Source organism: Enhydra lutris, unplaced genomic scaffold (assembly GCF_002288905.1).
Source record: "Enhydra lutris kenyoni isolate GAN:26980312 unplaced genomic scaffold, ASM228890v2 scaffoldscaffold83, whole genome shotgun sequence".
NCBI lineage: Eukaryota > Metazoa > Chordata > Mammalia > Carnivora > Mustelidae > Enhydra > Enhydra lutris.
The window spans coordinates 1,909,271-1,932,186 of NW_019154167.1; the positions used below are offsets into that span (position 1 = coordinate 1,909,271).

At 34.6% G+C, this 22,916-nt stretch overlaps 1 protein-coding gene across 1 annotated transcript in view; it reads right to left on the reverse strand.

The window, feature by feature from the left end:
* The window catches only part of LOC111161296 (TBC1 domain family member 8B), a 55,580-nt gene that overhangs the window by 25,838 nt on the left and 6,826 nt on the right, over nt 1-22,916 (reverse strand). Inside the window, exons 2-7 of the mRNA XM_022524878.1 lie at nt 12,511-12,621; nt 10,052-10,170; nt 9,323-9,548; nt 8,191-8,431; nt 5,298-5,505; nt 4,292-4,459 (exon numbers count right to left, since the gene is read on the reverse strand). Of these exons, the coding sequence (XP_022380586.1) occupies nt 4,292-4,459; nt 5,298-5,505; nt 8,191-8,431; nt 9,323-9,548; nt 10,052-10,170; nt 12,511-12,621 (1,073 nt within the window). The remainder of the gene's footprint in view (nt 1-4,291; nt 4,460-5,297; nt 5,506-8,190; nt 8,432-9,322; nt 9,549-10,051; nt 10,171-12,510; nt 12,622-22,916) is intronic.

The following is a 22,916-nucleotide window of genomic DNA, read 5'->3' on the forward strand; positions in this document are numbered from 1 at the left end:
TCATCGGTGAATTCTATCAAACATTTAAAGAAGAATGAATGCCAATCCTTCTCAAATTCTTCCAAAAAAGTGAAGGGGATGGGAACACTCCCAAACTAATTTTACAAGGCCAGCATGCCCCTGATATTAAAGCCAAATAAGAACACTACAAGAAATTACAAGGCAAAATCTCGAGTACAGAGGCAAAAATTCTCAACAACATACTAGCAGATCAAATTCAACAGCACATTACAAGGATCATATACCATAATCAAGGAGAATTTATTCCTGGGAAGCAAAGATAGTTCAACATACTCAAATCAATAAATGTGATATACCACATGAATAGGATAAAGGATAAAAATCATCTGATCATACCCATAGATGCAGAAAAAACATTTGACAAAACTCAATATCCTCTCATGATTAAAAACTCTCAACAAAGTGAGTATAAAAGAAACATAACTCAATATAATAAAGGCCATATATGACAAGCCCACAGCTAACATACTCCAAGGTAAAAGGTTGAAATCTTTTCCTATGAGATCAGGAACAAGATAAGGTTGCCTACTCTCACCACTCCCATTCAACATAGTACTACAAGTTCTAGCTAGAGCCATCAGAAAAGATAAAGAAATAAAATATGTCCAAATAGAAAAGGAAGAAGTAAAACTGTCTCTGCTGACTAAAATGATTTTGTCTACAGAAAACCCTGAAGACTCTACTGAAAAACTACTACAACTGATAAATGAATTCAGTAAAGTTGCAGAACACAAAATCAATGCACAGAAATCTGCTTCATTCCTATACACTAACAATGAAACAGCAGAAAGTAAAATTAACAAAACAATCTCATTTACAACTGCAACAAAAACAATAAAGTAGGAATAAACTTAACCAAATAGGTGAAAACTATAAAACGCCGATAAAACTATAAAACGCTGATGAAAGAAATTCAAGACAACACCAAAAAATGGAAAGATATTCCAGGCTTATGGGTTGGAAGAAAAAATATTGTTAAAATGTCTTTTTTACCCAAAGCAATCTACACATTTAATGCAATCCCTATAAAAATTCCAACAGCATTTTTTTACAGAACTAGAACAAACAATCCTAAAATGTGTATGGAACCACAAAAGACTTCAAAAAGCCAAAGCAATCTTGAAAAGGAAAAAACTGAAAGTATCATAATTCTAGATTCCAAGTGATATTACTAAGTGGTAGTAATTAAGACAGCATGGTACTGGTATAGACACACAGATCAATGGAATATAATGGAAAACCCAGACATAAACCCACAATTATAGAGTCAATTAATCTTCAACAATAGAGGAATGAATATCCAATGAGAAAAAGTCTCTTCAACAAAGGGTGGGAAAACGGGGCAGCCACATGCAAAAGAATGAAACTGGACCACTTTCTTACACCATACACAAAAATAAACTTAAAATGGATTAAAGATCTAAATGTGAGACCTGAATCCATAAAAAATAATTGAAGAGAGTATAGCAGTAATATCTCTCACATCAGCTGTAGCAACATTTTTGTAGATATGTCTCCTGAGGAGAGGGAAACAAAAGCAAAAATAAACTATTGGGACTGCATCAAAATAACAATTTTCTGCACAATGAAGGAAATAATAAACAAAACGAAACGGCAACCTACTGAATGGCAGAAGATCTCTGCAAATGACATATCTGACAAAGGGTTAGTATCCAAAATATAGAGAACTAAAACAACTCAATACCCACAAAACAAATAATGCAACTTAAAAATAGGCAGAAGACATGAACAGACATTTCTCCAAAGACATCCAGATGGCCAACAGACACATGAAAAGATGCTCAACTTCAGTCATCATCAGGGAAACGCAAATCAAAACTATAATGAGGTATCAGATACCTCACATGTGTTAGAATGGTTACAATCAACAACACAAGATACAGTGTTGGCAAGGATGTTCAGGAAAAAGGCACCCTCTTGCACTGTTGGTGGGAATACAAACTAGAGCAGCCACTCTGGAAAACAGTATAGAGGTTCCTCAAAAAATTAAAAATACAACTATCCTACTGTCCAGTAATCACACTACTGGGTATTTACACAAAAAATACAAAACCGCTAATTCAAATGGATACATGCACCTCTATATTTATTGCAGCATTATTTATAATAGCCAAACTATAGAAGCAGCCCAAGTGTCCATGAATAGGTACATGGATAAAGAAGGTATATAAATATTATATATGTAATATTTCATTATATGAAATAATATTATATGAATCATTATATAAGTATGTTATATATACTACATATGAATATATGTATATGTATTGTGTATGAATATATGTATATGTGAATAATATGAAATACTTCATATAATGAAATATTAAATATATATTATATATAATATATAAAATATTATATAATGAAGTATGTGAAATATATATATAATGAAATATTATTCAGCCATAAAAATGAATGAAACCTTGCCATTTGCAACAACATGGATAGAGCTAGAAACTATAATGAGAAGCAAAGTAAGTCAGCCAGAGAAAGACAAATACCACATGATCTCACTCATAACGTGGAATTTTTTTTTCTTAAAGATTTTATTTAGTTATTTGACAGACAGAGATCACAAGTAGGCAGAGAGGCAGGCAGAGAGAGAGAGAGGAAGGGAAGCAGGCACCCTGCTGAGCAGAGAGCCTGATGTGGGGCTCGATCCCAGAACCCTGAGACCGTGACCTGAGCCAAAGGCAGAGGCTTAACCCACTGAGCCATCCAGGCACCCCCATAACGTGGAATTTAAGGCAAAAACAAATAAGCAAAGGAAAAAAGGAAAGAGAGAGACAAACCAAAAAACAGACTCTTGGCAACAGAGAACAAATTGATGGTTACCAGAGAGGAGGTAGATGGTAGATGGGGCAAAAAGGAAATGGGGATTAAAGAGTACACTTAAAAAAACATTTCCTAGCAAACCAGTATACTGACTGGTATTTTCTAAATACTCTTACTAAAACCTCTAAAAATGGGTAAGAGAAACCAGAAAACCTTAGAACTCTGGCATACATCTGAAAAGATGATAAACTCATTTTGAAACAAAATCCTTTCTTTACCATTGATCATACCCAACTACTAGAGACACCTGAGAGTTTTGGGGGGGAAATTCCAGTTCTTTGGATATAAGAGACACAGATAGATTGAAGGAGAAAGAAAGAGAAGCAGAGCATTAAATCTAACACAGGGAATGAATCTGGAGTGGAATAGGACAGGAAAAAAGTGATATAACCAAGAATATGGAAGCACTGTGAGAGAAACTACCAGGACTACAGGTTTTACCTGTGTCCTCAACATCAAACTAAGGAATATCCTGGGCACACACCTGAGGAGAATGAAAAATTACAAAGTTGGGGCATGAAAATTCTTGATGGTTAACTTGATTCTGGGTCTGGAACTGAGACATATGTATTTTTTAATTACATGTTTTCATTGTTTTTCTATTATCAAAGAAAAAGCTAGTCTTATCAATACTGCACTATAACTGACTTAGCTTAATATTTTTAGTTTCTACTCTGGAGAGGTAAAAGCCACTGTAATCCTATCTAAATAAAATAAAATAGCCAGTAAAGCCAATGTTGATTTTTTCCTTTGAATTCCTAATTAAAACACAATAGTTATAATGTGATAAGTTTTATCAATCTATTAAAACATGAGTTTCCTAGGCACTGAAAATGAAAATTGATTTGAATTGAAAGTATCTACATTTCCATAGAGGACTCACTAAACATCAAAATCAGTCTCTTAACCACCCTTTGCCAAGATTTGCCTTCTCCAATATTTTACTAGTCAATAGCTTTGCCACTATTTTGCTGTGGGATATATTATGTAAGTAAGGCTAAGCTACTCGATATTAAATAAAAGATATTTAGAGTGGTTTAAAATTGCTGTCTCTCTACAGCAGTCAGAGGAGAGTCTTTTTTAAGGCCTTACTGAATTCTCAAATAGTCTGAGTTATTAAAAGCCATATTAAATGAAAGTATAAGATGTGTATAACTGAAATACTGCAGATATATAGTCAAGACAGATCAGATGATAATAATTTTTAAAATATAGTTCCTAAAGAAGGATAAAGTTCTTAATTCTCACTTCTGCTTTAAAAGGTGACTTAGAGAATGTAATTTCTTTGGTTCTAATCTTTAAAAAAAAAAAAACCTAAGCATGAATAGAAAAAGTACTCTGAGTTCCTTTGGAAAGAATGGAGCACATGAAAGAATTTTTTTTGAAAAAAATGATTTGATTGCTATATAATTACCTCTGTGCTAATATCGTGATACTGACTTGAAGCTGCCCCACACTTGAGTCTGAGTTTTGTCACCAGCTGCTCAAAATCTTTAACTTCACTGAAGCGAAAAGCCGTTTTTCCTTTGATGCTAATGATGACAGATTTGCTGGAATCATTTGGCTTATCTATAGCTAAGACCTGGGGGGTGAAAACATAAATGAATCACATTCTCCCTTGTTGCTAACGCTTTCAGGCAAAATATGTTTTAGCTTAATCTTTTGTGGCTAAAGTTTTGATCCATGGTATGACTTATTAAGAAATAGACTTTGGGTACTAGCTGCACCAATGACACAAGTAAACTCAGTGAAAGTTATTTCACTTCTCAAGAAAAACGGTTAATTAACATGTAGCCTTAAAAAATGACAAGATAAATGTAAAAATTCAGCGCTACAATGCTGACAATCCATTTCTAACCTACATAAAAGCTATCAATTATATTCTTTTTGACTATGTGTTATCAAATACAATAGTCTAAGTATTTATGTCATAAATGTCTGGGCGATCATGTTCCATCTCGAGTCATCTTGAACCCTTATCTGATTTGTAGATTTTAAATTTTTTTCTATTCTCAGTTTTAATGAAAGCTATAATGCTCTTATCCTAGTATTCTTATCCTAAAGAATAATACTGAACTTAAAAAATGAATATTGGGGCACCTGGATGGCTCAGTTGGTTAAGCATTTGACTCTTGATTTTGGCTCAGGTCATGATCTCAGGGTTGTGAGATCAAGCCCTGCATTGGGCTTCACACTGAGTGTGGAGCCTGCTTGAGATTCTCTCTCTCGCTCTGCCCCTCCTTCCTCCCTCCCAACCTGCTTGTTTTATGTTCTCTGTCTCAGAAAAAAAATTATTCTTTAAAAATTACTAAAAGGGTGGTGCATATAGAGTTTTCAATAATTTACAGTTAAGTGATATTTTATTCTTTGAAAGGTAGGATTTTCAAACTAAAATTGCTATGTAACCAAATCTGTATTACCTCTCGTAATGGAATGATTACACTATGTTGATTGCCATCCTGGCTAGCAAAGCAGATATAGTTTTCTGAGATACACATTTTTCCATGAGTATTAAAGTGGCTGAATGGTACCCATAAGAAACATTCATGTACTTCTTTCAAAGTCTCTTCTTTGGGGAGCCTAAAAAAAGCACTGAACTGCTCACTGTGGGCTCGATTTTCCAAACCTCTGCAGAAAAGAAAAAAGAGGGTTCAAATGATGACTTCTAAGGAGTACACATACCCATATTGATTAATTGAAATGTACTTTAAAGCAGAAAGATTACATACTACATGCTATGTTTTTCAACAAATTATGTAATGGAAGAAACACATGGATTCCTAACAAATACATTTTCTTTGTTCCCTTTTCGAATTTTGTTTTATTACTAAATACAATGCACAAAAGTTAGAGATGATGTAGGACTTTAAACCAACTGTTAAGGAGTGATTTGCTGGAAGATTATTGCTGTATTATTGTACATTCATAATATGTGAATATAGCTAAAACCAGTATTGGCAAACAACTTCTATATGTGGTTATCAGATAATCAAGAGTCACCCAGTTCAAACAAAATAAAAATGAAAAATAAAAAAGGAAGAGAAAAATTAAAAATGAAAATTTACAGGATCAAAATTTAGACAAGAAGAAAAATATATAAAAATAGTATTAAAATTAAGTGAAACAAACATTCAAATGAAAGTTTAAAGAAATTCACACTAGCAGCAAAATTAAAAACATTGCTTGCACAGTCCTGGGCACCTGATAGGTGTCAAGAAATAAAGATGACTTGTTAACTGATATATAAATATATGAATAAAAACCAATTACTTAAAATAGTATAATTTTTCTAGAGGCAGTAAACACTTGTGTTAAGCAGCAATGCCATCTGGGGTAGTAAGTAAATTATGCAAATTCTAACTCAAAGCAAACAAAGTTAAAACCATATTCATCCTTCCAGCACATATTATTTGAATATGTGGTATTTCATCATGTCTTTAAAAAGAATTCTGATTAGCAAAAAACCACATTAATTTTACCTCACTTAAGTTATAATTTGGTGGGTTAGTATTATTTTAAAAGCTGAGGACTGCTTATATAAATGAAAAGATGTCCATGATATATTATTTTAAGGTGGGGAGAAAAGGAGACTGTGGAATAATATGTGATGTTTAGTCCCAATCATGTTTTTTGCAAATACTTTTTAATTAATGTATTAAAAAGCCTGGAAGGATATACACCAAACTTAACCATTGCTAATGTGTTTCTATACTATTTAAGTTATAGAAGAAATACCTATTTGTAAAAATAATAAGCTAATAAAGATACTCAATTTTAGAAAAAAGTCATTTGGAGGCTAAGTCTAAATAAGCTATTGTTCTTTTTAACTTACTGGTAAAAAGGATTTAGATATATATGATTTTCAATAGGCTCTCTTAAAAATACACATAGACAAAAGTGGATTTCCTATGTCATTTAAATACAGACTTGGTAATGAATGACTCATTGATAGATGGCTTTTTAGAGGATATTCTAAGGGAAATAAAATGGCTAAAAAGTTGATGTTTGTGGTGGCCAACCAAGGAACAAACTACAAAAACGAAGGCTCAACTATAATATAACATAAACTGAATTCCTAATCCTCACAGAGCTCTATTTATAAATGATGCACACCGGGACCTTTAAAAAATTCACCTTGCTGATCTATTTTCCACAAAAGCAGACACACTCACAAAGAAGTCCTTATGTATACATTTTTTAGAAATGGTTAGAAATAGGCAAATAGAACAACTATATCCAGTTAGGGCTACGTAGTAATCACACAACCCTCTAGGTCACTTGTTCTCTATCCATAGGACTGCAGCTTAGGTTCCTCTCAGTTTCTCATACAGTCTATAGCCTCATGCTCCTTGCCAGAAGAATCTGCATTCACTAGCTATTTCTAGATCCTCTCTTCTCTCCCTCTCCTTTGGCATGCTTATTTCAGTCAACTGTTCTGAGTGTTGAGCAGTATGAAAGGGCTCTGGTCAGTTTCAGCAAACCAAATATAGTGGCAAAAAGCTATCAGAGATACTTCTCATGCAGGCATTAATAATGATTAACATTTATCTAATGTTTTACATTTTACAAAGTGTTCTCACATGTTACATTGTTCACTCCTCACAAGTGCTCTGTGAGGTAGAAATGATACATGAGGATACTAAGGTCCTGAGAGATAATGACTTTGTCCAAGTGTTGTTATACTATTATAAATAATGCCCATGCTCCACTGACTCCACTAACTTGCCTCTTCATAAAAAATTATGCTGTCTAGGGGCACCTGGGTGGCTCAGTTGGTTAAGTGGCCAACTCTCGATTTCAGCTCAGGTTATGATCTCAGGGTTGGGAGAGTGAGCCCCAAGTCAGGCTCTGCACTCAGTATGGAGCCTGCTTGTCCCTCTCCCTGCCCCTTCCCCCCATACATAAATAAAATCTTTTAAAAAAAAATGATGCAGTCTATGAATTATGTTTAAAAGTAAACAATACATTTTACAATATCAGATCTGAAACTGTTTAGACTACTCATAGAGAAATGTATACTAACCATGAATATAAAAATCTCTATATTTCTAAAAGCACTCCAGGGCAAATCCTACTGGGATTTTGATAAATAATTTTTAAACCTAACTTCTACCACTTCATAAGATTAAACTTTATGGAGGGAATACTATTTGTGAAATGCATATGATTAAACTAAAAAAATACCCCACACATCAATGATTAAGACCAAAGAAAGATTATCATATAACATAGAACAGTTAACTTTTAATGATAAACAATGTTACGATTCTTTGGTAAAAAATACTTAAAAAGTGTTAATCAAGCTTTGAATACCTCTTGGTGATTTGTAGAGGATCATCAAGGATTGGGTCATTAGCAAAAGTTTCCTTATCAAAAAGTCTCTTTATAGCATAGTTTGCCAGCTGTTCCATAAGAAGGTATGTTTCATTAATATGCAAAAACATTGAAAAGTAGTGATTCTCCCCTTGGGAACACACATGAATACTCTCTGTTAGTATAACATTTGAAGTCTTTTCAAGTTTTGAGACTGCATCCCAGGAGATAATGAGTTTTACTGCAAAAAAGAATTATAAGCAGATATGATTAAGTTTTTCAATATTGATTAATGTTTATCAATCAGGTCTTTTAAAATAGTTAACCACTTGAAAAATGCTACAAACAACTAAAATACTTTAGACTTCAAGGTTAGTTAAAATTCTGAAGCATAAACATGAACATACAATAGTTGGTGATTCTAGGAACAGATACAATTTTAAAAAAATTATTCTGATTTTATATTTGAATCTGTTACTTTACATATTTGCATAATCACTGTTGTAAAAGCTGTATGTATGCTCTGGACATTACTGTCTGATTCTTCTTTACAACGGTGGGCCATTAGATACTATGGCTACTATGCTTATACTGTATTTCTAAAACAAGGATTAAAACATGAATTGCAGGGATGCCTGGGTGGCTCAGTGGGTTAAGCCGCTGCCTTCGGCCCAGGTCATGATCCCAGGGTCCTGGGGTTGAGTCCCGCATCCGGCTCCTTGCTCAGCAGGGAGCCTGCCTCTCTCTCTGCCTCTGCCTGCCTCTCTGCCTGCTTGTGTGCTTTCTCTCTCTCTTTCTGACAAATAAAAAAATAAGATCTTTAAAAAGAAAAAAAAAAACATGAATTGCAGAGAGTCGAGAGTTTAGAACAAGACAAAGAAAGGAACTATATGCCAGGTCACCATCATTATTTAATATTCATTCACTTCTCACAATATGCAAGGCATTCTCTATATACTTTCAGTAGCTCCTATGTTAAGGATTCTTTCTCTAGATGAAGCAAACTTTTTAATGTACAGTTTAATTACTCTTAATATCAATCCTATTGCTTTATATACAATCTAACAATACTACAGAGTTGACACGTCATTCAGCAAGTTCAAAGTCATGATAAGCAACAGAAACCACTTACTTTCTGATCCCAACAGAAAAGAATAGAAGCTCAGAAAGTTGGTGCTAAGATAGAGCCAACCCTGACAAGGAACCCGTCCTTTCCAATAACTGCATGAGTAATAGGTCACTAACTTCTCCTGCTCTGGTAAACCAAAACATTTTTCAAATTTCAAAAGGGCTTCTCGAAATTTCTCAGGATCATCTTCTTTTGCAAAAGAATGTTTTCCCTCTTCAGCAATCAATCCCTAAAGGAGGCAAAATATTTTTTAAAAAAATTATTACCTACTAATAAAAACACATTTTATGTATTTAAAAAGTTCACTGAATACAACTGTGTATGTAAATGCTTCTCTTAGGACAGAGGTGAGCAAATTTTCTTTAATTTGGTAATTGGGCTTTTTCTAATGCCTCACAAGGAGCTACTACAAATATGGGTGCTATTTTTTTTTTTTTGGTGCCAAAACTCAGGATTGAAGCTGCTAAATATTTTTTGAGTGAAGGATTCATCCAGACTCCAAACTCAAGAAATACTGAAATGAAAATATCCCTAAGAGCACTCACAAGGGTACTAAAAACTAATTACTGACTTTATAATTTCCTTTAGCACTGATTCTGACATTCCTATGTGTATTTCTGCCAATCCTGAAAGGTGTCAGTAAAACAATGACCTTCCCACATGGCCTTTGATCCTAGAATAAGAGGTTCAAAGATTTTTGCATTCCATCTACAAAATATATCCATCACTTACTCTTATCTTTCCTTGTACAAAATTAGTAATATCTTCATTTGAATCAAACACAGATAAGGTCTTCATGATATTTTGTTCCAACCAATCCCAATGTTTGGTTATTTCCTCTCTGTTGGCTCCTGATTAATAATGAAAGAGAATAAAAGACTCAAGGGAAACTCCACAACAAAACTGCTCTTGATATTTACAAGTTCAGTTTAAAAAGAAATAAAATTATATTTGCTTGTTTTCAGAAATGATGATCATAAAAGAGTAAATATATTAATTACATTTATTCTCCACTTCATCTGTATATGTAGGGATAAATACTATTTTTTATTAGAAACAAAAGACTTAAATATTTAATGAAAGGGGAAAAAAGTAAATAAAACTCATGAGAAAAGATATAAAATTCTGAAAACAAGATGCCAGTAACTGGTGCCTACAGCAACCAATACCTTTTAAGAGAATATACAGAGTGCCAGAACATAAATATATAATTTAATCCATAGCCTTCAAAAAGTACAGTCAGTACTGTCCCTATAATCTGTGTGACTGCAAACAGCATCCACATCACAGTACTATGTACACTGTATAAAAAATATGGATTTCAACTGTGGCAACTCTACTCATCTTAGAAGGTGAAGCTTTTGTTCACCCTTTTCATTAAAAGCCCTAGTTAACCTAAAGAAGTTTCGTCAAAGAGGTTAGAAACCCTGTAGCAAGTAAATCCACATGACTGCCGGATCAGTGTTAGGTAGGTAGCTTGTCGAGGGTCAAATATTACAGTTAGCTCTGGGTTGCTTTGGCTTAAAGAACGTAACATGTTTAAGATCTTAAAGCATTTAAGATCTCCCCAGCATTGTGGATTATAAAAGATCTTTAAGATCTTTTTTCCTTTAAGATAGCCTTTAAGATACCTTTAAGATCTCCCCCAGCACTGTGGATTATAAAAATCTCATTCAAAAGGAACATCTTGGCTCCTTGGTATGTTTTATGATACATGGAAGTGATACATTAACTGAAACTGCAGAACTGCCTAGTTCTTATAATCCAGTTAGAAACTGTATTCATGTTACTAATGTCACAATACCAAGTCCAATAACTTTCTTTAATGAATAACAAATAAAAGTCAAGGGAAAATTTTAAGCCTTTATTTTGGTTCTTTAGGTACAAGGAAGTTGGTAATTATTATATTTCTTCAAGCTGGTAATTATTGTATTTCTGCATCATCTTATATTGGGGGAATAAGTTATGTAATAATCCCCCCTCTTTAAAGTAGAATGGATATTTTTCCCTGAATAATCTCTACCAACCAGATTTAGATGAGGTTACAAATGTCTCATAATGTTGTCTTCATTTAGTTTAAAGGTTTTTGTTTGTTTGTTTGTTTGTTTTTTATTTGACAGACAGAGATCACAAGTAGGCAGAGAGGCAAGCAGAGAGAGAGGAAGGGAAATAGGCTCCCCGCTGAGCAGAGAGCCCGATATGGGGCTCGATCCCGGGACCCTGGAATCATGACCCGAGTAGAAGGCAAAGGCTTTAACCCACTGAGCCACCCAAGTGCCCCATCGTCTTCATTTAGTTTAAATGGCATTCAATTTAAGAAAGCCAAAAGAAAACACTCACTGGCAATGCTTAAGTAAATATATAGGGAGATGCAAAAGATAAGCCCCATCTTTAAAAATTCATGGTATGCTGTATGTTCACACATATGAACAATCCAGGAATTTACATGCTTTTTTTTAAGTGTATCTATCTACTTGAGAAGAGAGGGGGAGATGAAAGAAAGAGAAAAAGGCAGTCTTTCAACATGAAAAAGGCCAGAAATCAAGGATTTAATTTAAACCAACATTATAATGGCATCATAAGAGAAGTAAACTGTCATTGTGGGTTTTTAAAAAAATTTTGAGTTGTTTTATTAGGAAGAACATCCTAATTCATTTTCTTTCTACTATGTATATAAATGTAGATCTGAAGTACCTCAGCATAAATGAGAATGTAGCATTACCAGTAAAACATCTCTTTTATTTCAAGGATATAATGCCTTGTGTGAGAAAGTAGATGTGTAACTAAAAATGTTTCAATTTTTCAGACTTATACTTTTTTAGGGGACAATCTTTAGTTTTGGGCTTGATTCTCCTAATCTGAGTTATTACAGATGAAATGTGAGGATTTCTCATCTTCTCAGCAGTTGGGTGAAGCAGATGTAAGTTGAAGAAAGGAATCCTATAGCAGTAGTGCTGACCAAAATTTGCTGGAACACATGCTTCAGGTCCTTCACACTAATGGATTTAAAAAAATTGTATAATCTGTAATCCTTCTTTCCTAAACAATTAGATATCTGGCTATTCTCTCAATGTAGAGTTACATATTTAACTCCTTTCTAAATCAAAACTGGGGAGTATAAATACATGTAAATATTCAATTTCTTAGTATGCTTATTTGTTTGGATTACACATTTTAAAAATTGTACTCACCACATGCAATTGACAGGTAAACTTGAGAATCTGGTGTCTGGTGTAGGATGCGAAATGGAGCAACTTTAGCAGTAGAGTCTAAAACTGAATCAAGAGTCCCAACTAGGAGTCCTGTTGTAATAAAGAGACCGTTAAAATAAAAATTTTACAAAACATAAAGCCAATATCTCTTCATCTGAAAACAACTCATGGATTAATCTTTTTAAAAATTTCTAGCCCAGAGTTTTCCTTATAAAGATTTTCTTAAAGAAAAAATATATTCAGGATGAAGAGATTAATGTGCTCCAATACGAGTAGTGCTTGAGAAAATTACCTTTCAATAAAAAAAAAAGTCAGGTTCAATTGTATGAATCTCACTGTATATTTACAGCACTTATATATATCCTTTATAAGGTTGTATATATAGCAGAAAAGAATGTAGATTCTTGTACCAGAGATTTCCTGGGTTTGAATACTGGCTCTGTCACTTGTGCCAAATCGAACCAGCTATACTTACCTTTTCTTCATCTTCATTTGTAATACAAGGGGGTTAAAATAGACCTTACCACAAAGGGTTGCTGTAAAGATGAAATGAGCTATTATTACATATAAAATTTAGAACAATGTTTACCATATAGTAAAGCACTCAATGTTAACAAATACTATAATTATATAAGAAAATCTTGGGTATTTAAACAAGGTAAAACCTTGACTAACTAAAATGTATAGGAAGGGGATTTTCTTTTTTAACAATTCTCAATTCCTCAATTCAGAATTCAAGGCTTTTAATCAATTAGTTCCAATGCAATTATCAGATTATATTTCCTACTCTTCCCTTGAAAAAAGTTTGGTGCTTTAATAATCAACTAATTTAATGTCTTTGTTAAGAGTCTTTGCTAAGCAATTCTCTTTTTACCTATGCATGCTAATGTAAGTCTTCTAGTTCAGTCCATAACCCAAATTCTACATTTTCCTCAAGACCTACTTCCCACATAAAATCTTTAGTGGCAACCCCAAGCAATAATGCCTTCTCTTTTTCCTGATTACTTTGAACACTTAAAGTCTATACCATACAACCTAGCATTTTGATTATTAGGCTAGTTACTAAAACTATTTTCTAAATGTTTCATGTATATGAATCTAGTCTCCTTATCTAGATTATTAGTTCTCGGAGGACAATAATCACGTCTCCTACTTCTGGGTTTGTACCCCATCTACCTTTCAACATGTTGCTAGGCACAACAGGAGCAAAATTTCAATGGGATGACTGAAATATATAAAACTACCTTCCTTTGATTGCTTGAGTGTTGGTGTTGTTTTATAAGGCACTTCTCTTTAATTTAGCATAGAGATTTGAGAAAAAATTCAAACCAATTACAAAATAGGCTTTTGGCTATTTTCCTATCTTTACTCACTTAAAAGGAATTAAGATTACAAGCAAGCTTTGAATGAGAATATAGGTAGGTTGGCAGTTGTGTGGTAGGAAGTTATAATGAGCATTGAGGGAGGAGGTAAATTAGATTAGGTGGTAGAATAGAGATACAAAGAGAAATCTGGCTCAGCTGAAAGGAAAGGTTAAGAGAGTGAATGTAAGAAATCAGTAAAAAATAAAAACAGGGGTCACAAATGCAGCCTAATATCAATTAGCAATCTGACAGAGGGTTTCGTGGATTTTTTTTAAAAGATTTTATTTATTTATTTGACAGAGATCACAGGTAGGCAGAGAGGCAGACAGAGAGAGAGGAAGGGAAGCAGTCTCCCTCGATCCCAGGATCCTGGGATCATGACCTGAGCTGAAGGCAGAGGCTTTAACCCACTGAGCCACCCAGGCACCCCTGACAGAGGGTTTTGATAGTGGAAGTAAAGTATCAAGATTTTGGCAATGGCAACATGTACAGATTACAGAGAAAAAAAGTGATCTGATATGAAAAATATCCTGGTATGAATGGAAGAATTTAAGAAATAGAAATAAGAAAATTCAGACAACATTATTAAAGAGTAGGTGCTGGGGAAGAGAGAATGGGAATGAGGAAGAGAGACAGAGGAGGTGATTATATTTCAACTAATAATGATGGAATTCCTGGAGGTTTTAGAGATAAAAGAAAAAAAATAATTCTATCACTTTCAGCATGAAAAAGGGACTGTGAAAAATTGGATTTGGCTAAAAGATGAAGGATAAAGAAAGAAAAGTAGAAGCTAAACATTGCAGATAGCCTCTTCAGAGCAATGTGATTGAAATTATTCAGGAAATGCAAAAAAAAAAAAAAAAAAAAAAAAAAAGGAGACTGTTCTCAGTTTGAAGACCAGAAAGGGAAAATATTCAGAAGAAAGATAAAAGGATAGAAAGAAGAACCAAAAGAGGTAACTCTCTTCAAAATCAAGTGTATGAATGTCTGTGTATATAAATATACATATAACAACTTGACAACATTGTCAAAATAAAGGAATTATAACTTTAAATAAAAGCACTTATTATCAAACTCAACACCCAAAAAACAAATAATCCAATCAAGAAATGGGCAGAGGACAAGAACAGACATTTCTGCAAAGAAGACATCCAGATGGCCAACAGACACATGAAAAAGTGCTCCACATCACTAGACATCAGGGAAATACAAATCAAAACCACAATGAGATACCACCTCACACCCGTCAGAATGGCTGAAATTAGCAAGTCAGGAAATGACAGATGCTGGCGAGGATGCGGAGAAAGGGGAACCCTCCTACACTGTTCGTGGGAATGCAAGCTGGTGCAGCCACTCTGGAAAACAGCATGGAGGTTCCTCAAAAAGTTGAAAATAGAGCTACCCTACGACCCAGCAATCGCACTACTGGGTATTTACCCTAAAGATACAAATGTAGTGAACTGAAGGGGCACGTGCACCTGAATGTCTATAACAGCAATGTCCACAATAGCCAAACTATGGAAAGAACCTAGATGTCCATCTACAGATGAATGGATAAAGAAGATGTGGTATATATATACAATGGAATACTATGCAGCCATCAAAAGAAATGAAATCTTGCCATTTGTGATGACGTGGATGGAACTAGAGGGTATTATGTTTAGCAAAATAAGTCAATCAGAGAAAGACAACTAGCATATGATCTCCCTGATATGAGGAAGTTGAGATGCAAGGTGGGGGGTTGGGGGTAGGAAAAGAATAAATGAAACAAGATGGGATCAGAAGGGAGACAAACCATAAGAGACTCTTAATCTCACAAAACAAACTGAGGGTTGCTGGGTGTAGGGGGGTAGGGAGAGGGTGGTGGGGTTATGGACATTGGGGAAGGTATGTGCTATGGTGAGTGCTGTGAAGTGTGTAAACCTGGAGATTCACAGACCTGTACTCCTGGGGATAATAATACATTATGTTAATTAAATTTTTTTTTTTAAAAAGCACTTATTAGGGGCGCCTGGGTGGCTCAGTGGGTTAAAGCCTCTGCCTTCAGCTCAGGTCATGATCCCAGGGTCCTGGGATCGAGCCCCGCATTGGGCTCTCTGCTGGGCAGGGAGTCTGCTTCCCTTCCTCTCTCTGCCTGCCTCTCTGCCTACTTGTGGTCTCTGTCTGTCAAATAAATAAATAAAAATCTTTTTTTAAAAAAAGCACTTATTAAACAGCATTGTTTTAGCTGCTGGATTTGCCTCCCAAGAATTTAAATTCTAAAAATTTCAAAAAAATATTTTCAAATTTATAAGGAAAATCATTTATTTTGACTTTACCACATTTTATTTTAGGATTTCATTTATTTATTTTTGCGAGAGAGAGAGAGAGAGAGAGCGCACGTGCACAAGCAAGGGGAGAGTCAGAGAGAGCGGGAGAAGCAGACTCCCCGCTGAGCAGGGAGCCCCAGGTGAGGCTTGATTTCATGATTCTGAGATCTGAGATCATGACCTGAGCTAAAAGCAGACACTTAACTGAGCCACCCAGGCACCACTGCCTTTACCACATTTTAAGTAAAACTAGCTTAAATTCTATTGTCTTACTTACATACACTAGAAAAATAGTATTAGAACAGAAGAAAGAGCAAAATGGTTAAAAAAAAAGTATGGCTCAGCTGAAAAATAATGGTAGGAGAGTGGATGTGTGAGGAGGCAGAAAAGAAAGGAGAGGCCATGGATAATCATTCCTGAGTAACGTAATAATAACAATTAGTTCTATGCTAGAAAGAGACTGGGGACAAAGTAGTCAAAATCACTGACAAGAAAGGTCATTTTTTTGCACCAGCAGCAGCAGAAATGTGTTCACGAGATTACAAGTGCCTTACACTATGTAGAAAGGAAATTGTTCAGTTTTTGTAAGTACATTAAATCAGCCAGTTAGTATAAGGCTATACGACAAATAATTTGGGACCTAGTGCTAGAATATATTTCCAGTCATTTGGGGAACTCTTCTAGCTCATTAAACTATAATCATCATCAAGTCCTTGCAAGTCAATCAGGAATTAACATGTGCCAATGTCTGGGTTGTAAGAGTACAAGAAAACAAGCAGATAACTTTGGGTTGCTTTTCTATGTACATAGAGGTTTATTATCTGACAGCCTGGGCATCCAAGGTCATCAACAGCTTATACATGGGAATTTCTGTAGCTATAGTAAATTGAGAAGAGAATAGACACTGTCATGTATATGACAGAACAAGAGATTAAAAATTATAAAGAAGTTCAAATCATCCTTTGAATGTCTACATTGAATAAGGTACCAATGCTCTAGAGCCTGGTTATGTCTATGGGGTTTTTGGTAGCATCCAGCCATACAAATAACACTAAACCTCTTAAGGATATACACCATCACAATACTGTTTATTGAATGGCATAGGAAGATCACAAAAAAGCAAGGTTCCACCATTTAAAAAAAAATAGGCTATTTGCAGGTAATGATTATTGCTCATGAACCAATTCTTTTTAGCTAGATAGAGATAAAGCACAACTGAGCTGAAAAATACCCTAACAGGTCATGTGGTCCAACCTCTAGCATATTCTATAGTATCTCTGATAAAAAGCCTGGCTTATTCCTTTATAACTCCAGAAAGTTTACTTTTCCCCAGGTAGACTATTGCTTTGGTGGGATTTTCTATTAATTGGAAAGTCCCTAAACACTACATCAAAAACTTATGGTGTACTATATGCTGGCTAACTAAACACAATAAAAAATTGGAAAGTCCTTTCTAAAATATGAAAGGATTTATATATCCAAATGTTATAGTCAAGGCTAACTTCAAGGGCTTGTGACCTGTCCAAAGGGCTCCATGCTCAGAAGGGCCCCTGCTTATTTTAATTCTCTGCTGTCACTGTCTTAAAATTCTTAATTTTTGAACAAAGAGTTCTGAATTTTCATTTTGCACTGGGCCCCACAAATAAGGTAGGTGATCCTAGTTATAGTGGTTATCTCTAGGCAGAGGGATGATGGGTGATCATTATTTTTTAATACCTATACATATTGTTGCAAACTTTTACAATGAACATTTTTTATCTTTAAGATGAAAAAAAAGCTACTTCTTACACACTTTTTAAATAAGAAAAAAGGAGGTTTTTCTTAGAAAAAATAAAATGCTATTTCCTGGGTAGCATTTGGGACCATGCAAAACATACTCTTTATTGAACACGATGGGTCTTCAAATATTATGATTATTTTATAATTATTCTGTCTTCCTTGCTTATTCTTCTCTTCTCCTAACTTAAAATATTCCTAGTTTTTTTCAATTGTTTGTTGTATGAGATTGTCTGATATGTGAGATTTTTCTTCTATCATTCTCTTAACATACCTATTTGTCAAAGTCTCTTATAAAATGTGGCACTCAAATCTGAATGTCAGATATGGTCTGAATAAAGGCAGGTTTTTTATATTGTGGGCTCCAAGTTTCTATTAACGTAGTATAAGATCATACTACCTTTTTAAGCCATTAGATCACATTACATGTGATAAGCCATTACATCACATTATATTAAACCTGTTATTAACTAATCTACTTCACTCTATTTCACAAATACAAGTACCAACCTAGGTATTCTCTGTCCTGTACAGTTGATTAAAAAAAAAACAACACCTAAATGCAGTTTACACTTATCCATGTTAAATTTTATCCCACTGATGTCAACTGAGCATTCTAACTTGCCCAGATATTTCTGAATCTTGATTTTATTTTCTATGACAGTGATTCTCAACTGAAACTTCAAATTTGAATCATTTGGAGTTTTTGAAACTACTCAAGCTCAAGTTTCAAAACTACTAAAGCCCAGACATTCTAATGTAATTTATTTGGGATATGGTCTGGGTGTTCTATTTTTTTCCCTTAACTCTGTATTATTAAATTTTTCAAATGTAAAAAAAAATATAGAGGAAATAATATATTGACACTTCTTTGTGCCCATCACCTAACTTCAATAATTATGAACATTTCATCTATCTTCTGTCATTTATCCCTCCTGGAGTCATTTAGTTTGTTTTAAAAGGCTCTCAATTGAATATAAGATGCAGCCAGTGTTGAGATAACTGATCTATGGTGTTAATTGTCCTTTTCAATTTTTTTTTAAAGATCTTATTTATTTATTTGACAGGAAGAGACACAGCGAAAGAGAGGACACAAGCAGGAGGAGTGGGAGAGTGAGAAGCAGGTTTCCTGCAGAGCAGGGAGCCGGAAGTAGGACTCAATCCCAGGACCAGGGGATCATGACCTGAGCCAAAGGCAGATGCTTAACGACTGAGCCACCCAGGCGCCCTGTCCCTTTTAAGTTTTAGACATTTGCAAACTTGATAAATTTTTAATTGTTTAAATTGTTTATTTTTTTTTATTATGTTCAGTTAGCCAACATCTAGTCTATCATTAGTCTTTGGGGTAGTGTTCAACGATTCATTACTTGTGTATAAAATTTTTTAAAAGATTTATTTATTTATTTTGGGGGAGAGAGAGAGAGAGAGAGAAAGAGATAGCAAGCGGGGGGAGGGGCGGACAGAGAGAGAATCTTGAAGCAGACTCTCCACTGAGCGTTTTGGGGGACATGGAGGCTAAATCCCAGGACCTAAGATCATGACCTGAGCTCAAATCAAGAGCTAGCCACTGGACCAAATGAGCCACCCAGGCACCCCAAACATTTCTTTTTTGTATTACATCGATGATAATGACAGACAGGTAGGATCCCAAGAGATGAGTGTTGGAGAGGCTGTTAAAACAGCCACAGCTGGAAGATGGTTCTCATTATCTATGTACTAATTTCAGACACTTCAGTTTGACAAGTGTCTCTTTCTGCTTGCAAACTAGATTGAGGGCACTGTGTAAGGCAACACTGCTCTAGTTGCAGAAGAGTCATTTAAATGAACTTCTAAATTACAACCAAGATTTTATTTCAATTCTACATAAAACGTGTGATTATAAATTTTGGCCATAGAAATGACTGCTAGAACTTTATAGTGGATTCTGTATCTTGTCATAAATTGCCATGTTTTCAAAGTCAAACAACTACACCTTTACTGAATTTTTTATAATCTCAACTTCATTAAATGTTAATGAACAAACTAATTAGTAAACTGCCAACACACTTAGTAGAAAATACATTCCAAGAAGAGAAAGTAGTGTTCTCAGTGGAGGTTATGGGTATAGTTTATTCTATTGCTTTTGCTACCAGAACTAAGCCCTTAAAACAGGACTGTGAATGCTTATTTTAGAATAATCCAATAGCCACAGTTGGCATTTTCAAAGCTGCCAACTTTACACTGAGAGCTTTGGAAAACAGTTAATAAAAATAACTCTTCTTTGTCTTGTTTTCCCTCTCCCTGCATTCTTTTAAAGACATTTACTTGAAAACTCAATATACAAATGATACAGCACTTTAAAAACATTATTTAGAGGACCTAAAGCTGACCCTAATCTTGGTTAGTATAAAACGAGAGGACAACTAATACAATGATTAAAAAAAAAAATCAACAAATGTGATTGTTTTAAAACTTCACTTCTTTATACTGGAGCAAGGGAGAAAAAAAAAAAAGACCATTTAGACTGGAGTTGAAAGAACAGTGGGGACAAAAACACAACATAGGTTTAATTCTCAAGTACCTTTAATTCTCTATCTCAGGTTTTCCTATTCTATAGATGAGGGCATTCCTTTTTTTTTTTTTAATTTATTTTCAGCGTAACAGTATTCATTGTTTTTGCACCACACCCAGTGCTCCATGCAATCCGTGCCCTCTCCAATACCCACCACCTGGTTCCCCCAACCTCCCACCCCCCGCCCCTTCAAAACCCTCAGATTGTTTTTCAGAGTCCATAGTCTCTCATGGTTCACAACCCCTTCCAATTTCCCTCAACTCCCTTCTCGTCTCTAACTCCCCTTGTCCTCCATGCTATTTGTTATGCTCCACAAATAAGTGAAACCATATGATAATTGACTCTCTCTGCTTGACTTATTTCACTCAGCATAATCTCTTCCAGTCCTGTCCATGTTGCTACAAAAGTTGGGTATTCATCCTTTCTGATGGAGGCATAATACTCCATAGTGTATATGGACCACATCTTCCTTATCCATTCATCCGTTGAAGGGCATCTTGGTTCTTTCCACAGTTTGGCGACCGTGGCCATTGCTGCTATAAACATTGGGGTACAGATGGCCCTTCTTTTCACTACATCTGTATCTTTGGGGTAAATACCCAGAGGGCATTCCTTTTAACAACCTTTTCTAGTTGCTCAGGGCATTATTTCTTGAGTCTTATATTTCCAACCACAAATAAATCAATCTGGAATACTTGCTGTGTTCCCAATGACTGCCATTTTTTTTTTTTTTTTTGCTTTTACACTATCATATAATTTGTCGTGCTTAGAGTATTCTCCTCATTTCTCTATCATACCACATCCCAGATTTTATTAGTTTCCATATTTGGCTGATTTAATTAAAAAACAAACAGAAACTGCTTTTTGACAAAATGCTTTTCAGATGTCAGATTGGAATTCTGCCACCAGAATACCACCTATTGTTATTAATCACTGCTTTTAGGAATCCTTGTATTATTTAACAGGACATCTGATAAGCATACTTCACACCAGAACTGGCCCTGGAAAATTGTGTTGGGGGTTTCAAATAACCCTCATTCATGACTTTAATGAATGACTAAAATCAGGCAGATATCATTACTGACTACCCCAGTAATGATATATTTGCTGGTTTACTTGGTTATTATCTGTCCCACTAAATTATGAATTCTGTGAAGGTAGAATTTCTGTTCTATTCACTATATTTGTATACCTAACACCCAGGACAGTAACTAGCTACTACTCCATTTTTCTGTTTCTCTTCACAGCAAAATTCCTAGAAAGAATTATATATATTCACTCTGCCTCCAAGTATCCACTTGGCTTCATATGCTCTAGTCCCTCTGGTCTCTGCTATTAGGTCATCTTAAAGAGGCCTCCCTTGACCAAATTTATCTAAAATACCAACCTCCTCCCCTATCACTATAGCTTATTTTATATTTCTTCATATGGCTTATTACCACCAGCCATGTATTGTTTGTTTGCCTACCTCAACTAGAATGTTAGCCCCATGAGAATAAGGATTTTGTTTTGCTCACTTGCTATTATCTCAAGTACCTAAAACAGTGCTTGGTTTTTAGAAAGCACTTGGTAAGTATCTGTTAAATGGATGTATCCTCTACAACCACCTATGGAATTTATTCTTACCTTTTGTGCTTATATAGCAGCAGCAAAAGGTGGAAATCTGGGCAGATTTTCTAAGGTAAATGTAATATAAAATACATGTCATAGTTGTACTCCAACAGGGTAAACATTATACTGCCATTTATTTTATTATTAGTTTTTATTTTATTTGGTTATTATTTATTTATTTATTTATTTATTATTAGTTTTGGGCAGCTTACTTTACATCCACAGTCCTTCCACAACTGCAACTGTCCATGAGAAGCATGGGTTTTCACCAGCTGAATCATTTCTATTCAAGTATCATGTTTTGAAAACTATAACTAATGTGACTCAAGTTATACGTATTCTTCAATATCACTCAGTAAGACAAGTGCTGCTTTTGTCTGTAGAAGTACTGTTGGAGAACTTCCACGTTTTGGGCAATCATAGATCAAAATGAAATGTTGCTGTGATATTTTATTCTACTACATGTATACCATTTTGGTTATAAATAATAAATGCATAATCACTATTATACCAAAATTATTGAATAACTATCAGTGTTTTACTTTCATAGTGGAATCGTTGCAGATTGAACATATTCAATGTTACTACTCCAAATCAATTTCTACATACAACATGGGAAAAGTAAATACAGGGAAAAGATATAAATATAGATGCTCCTTTGGCCCTACAGAAAATGGCACTCCATTAGTGGATAAATGAATATCAGATGTTTATATAGTTGCTCACAAGTTTTAAAACTCATTTGACTCTCAGAACAGTGCTATGAGGTAGGGA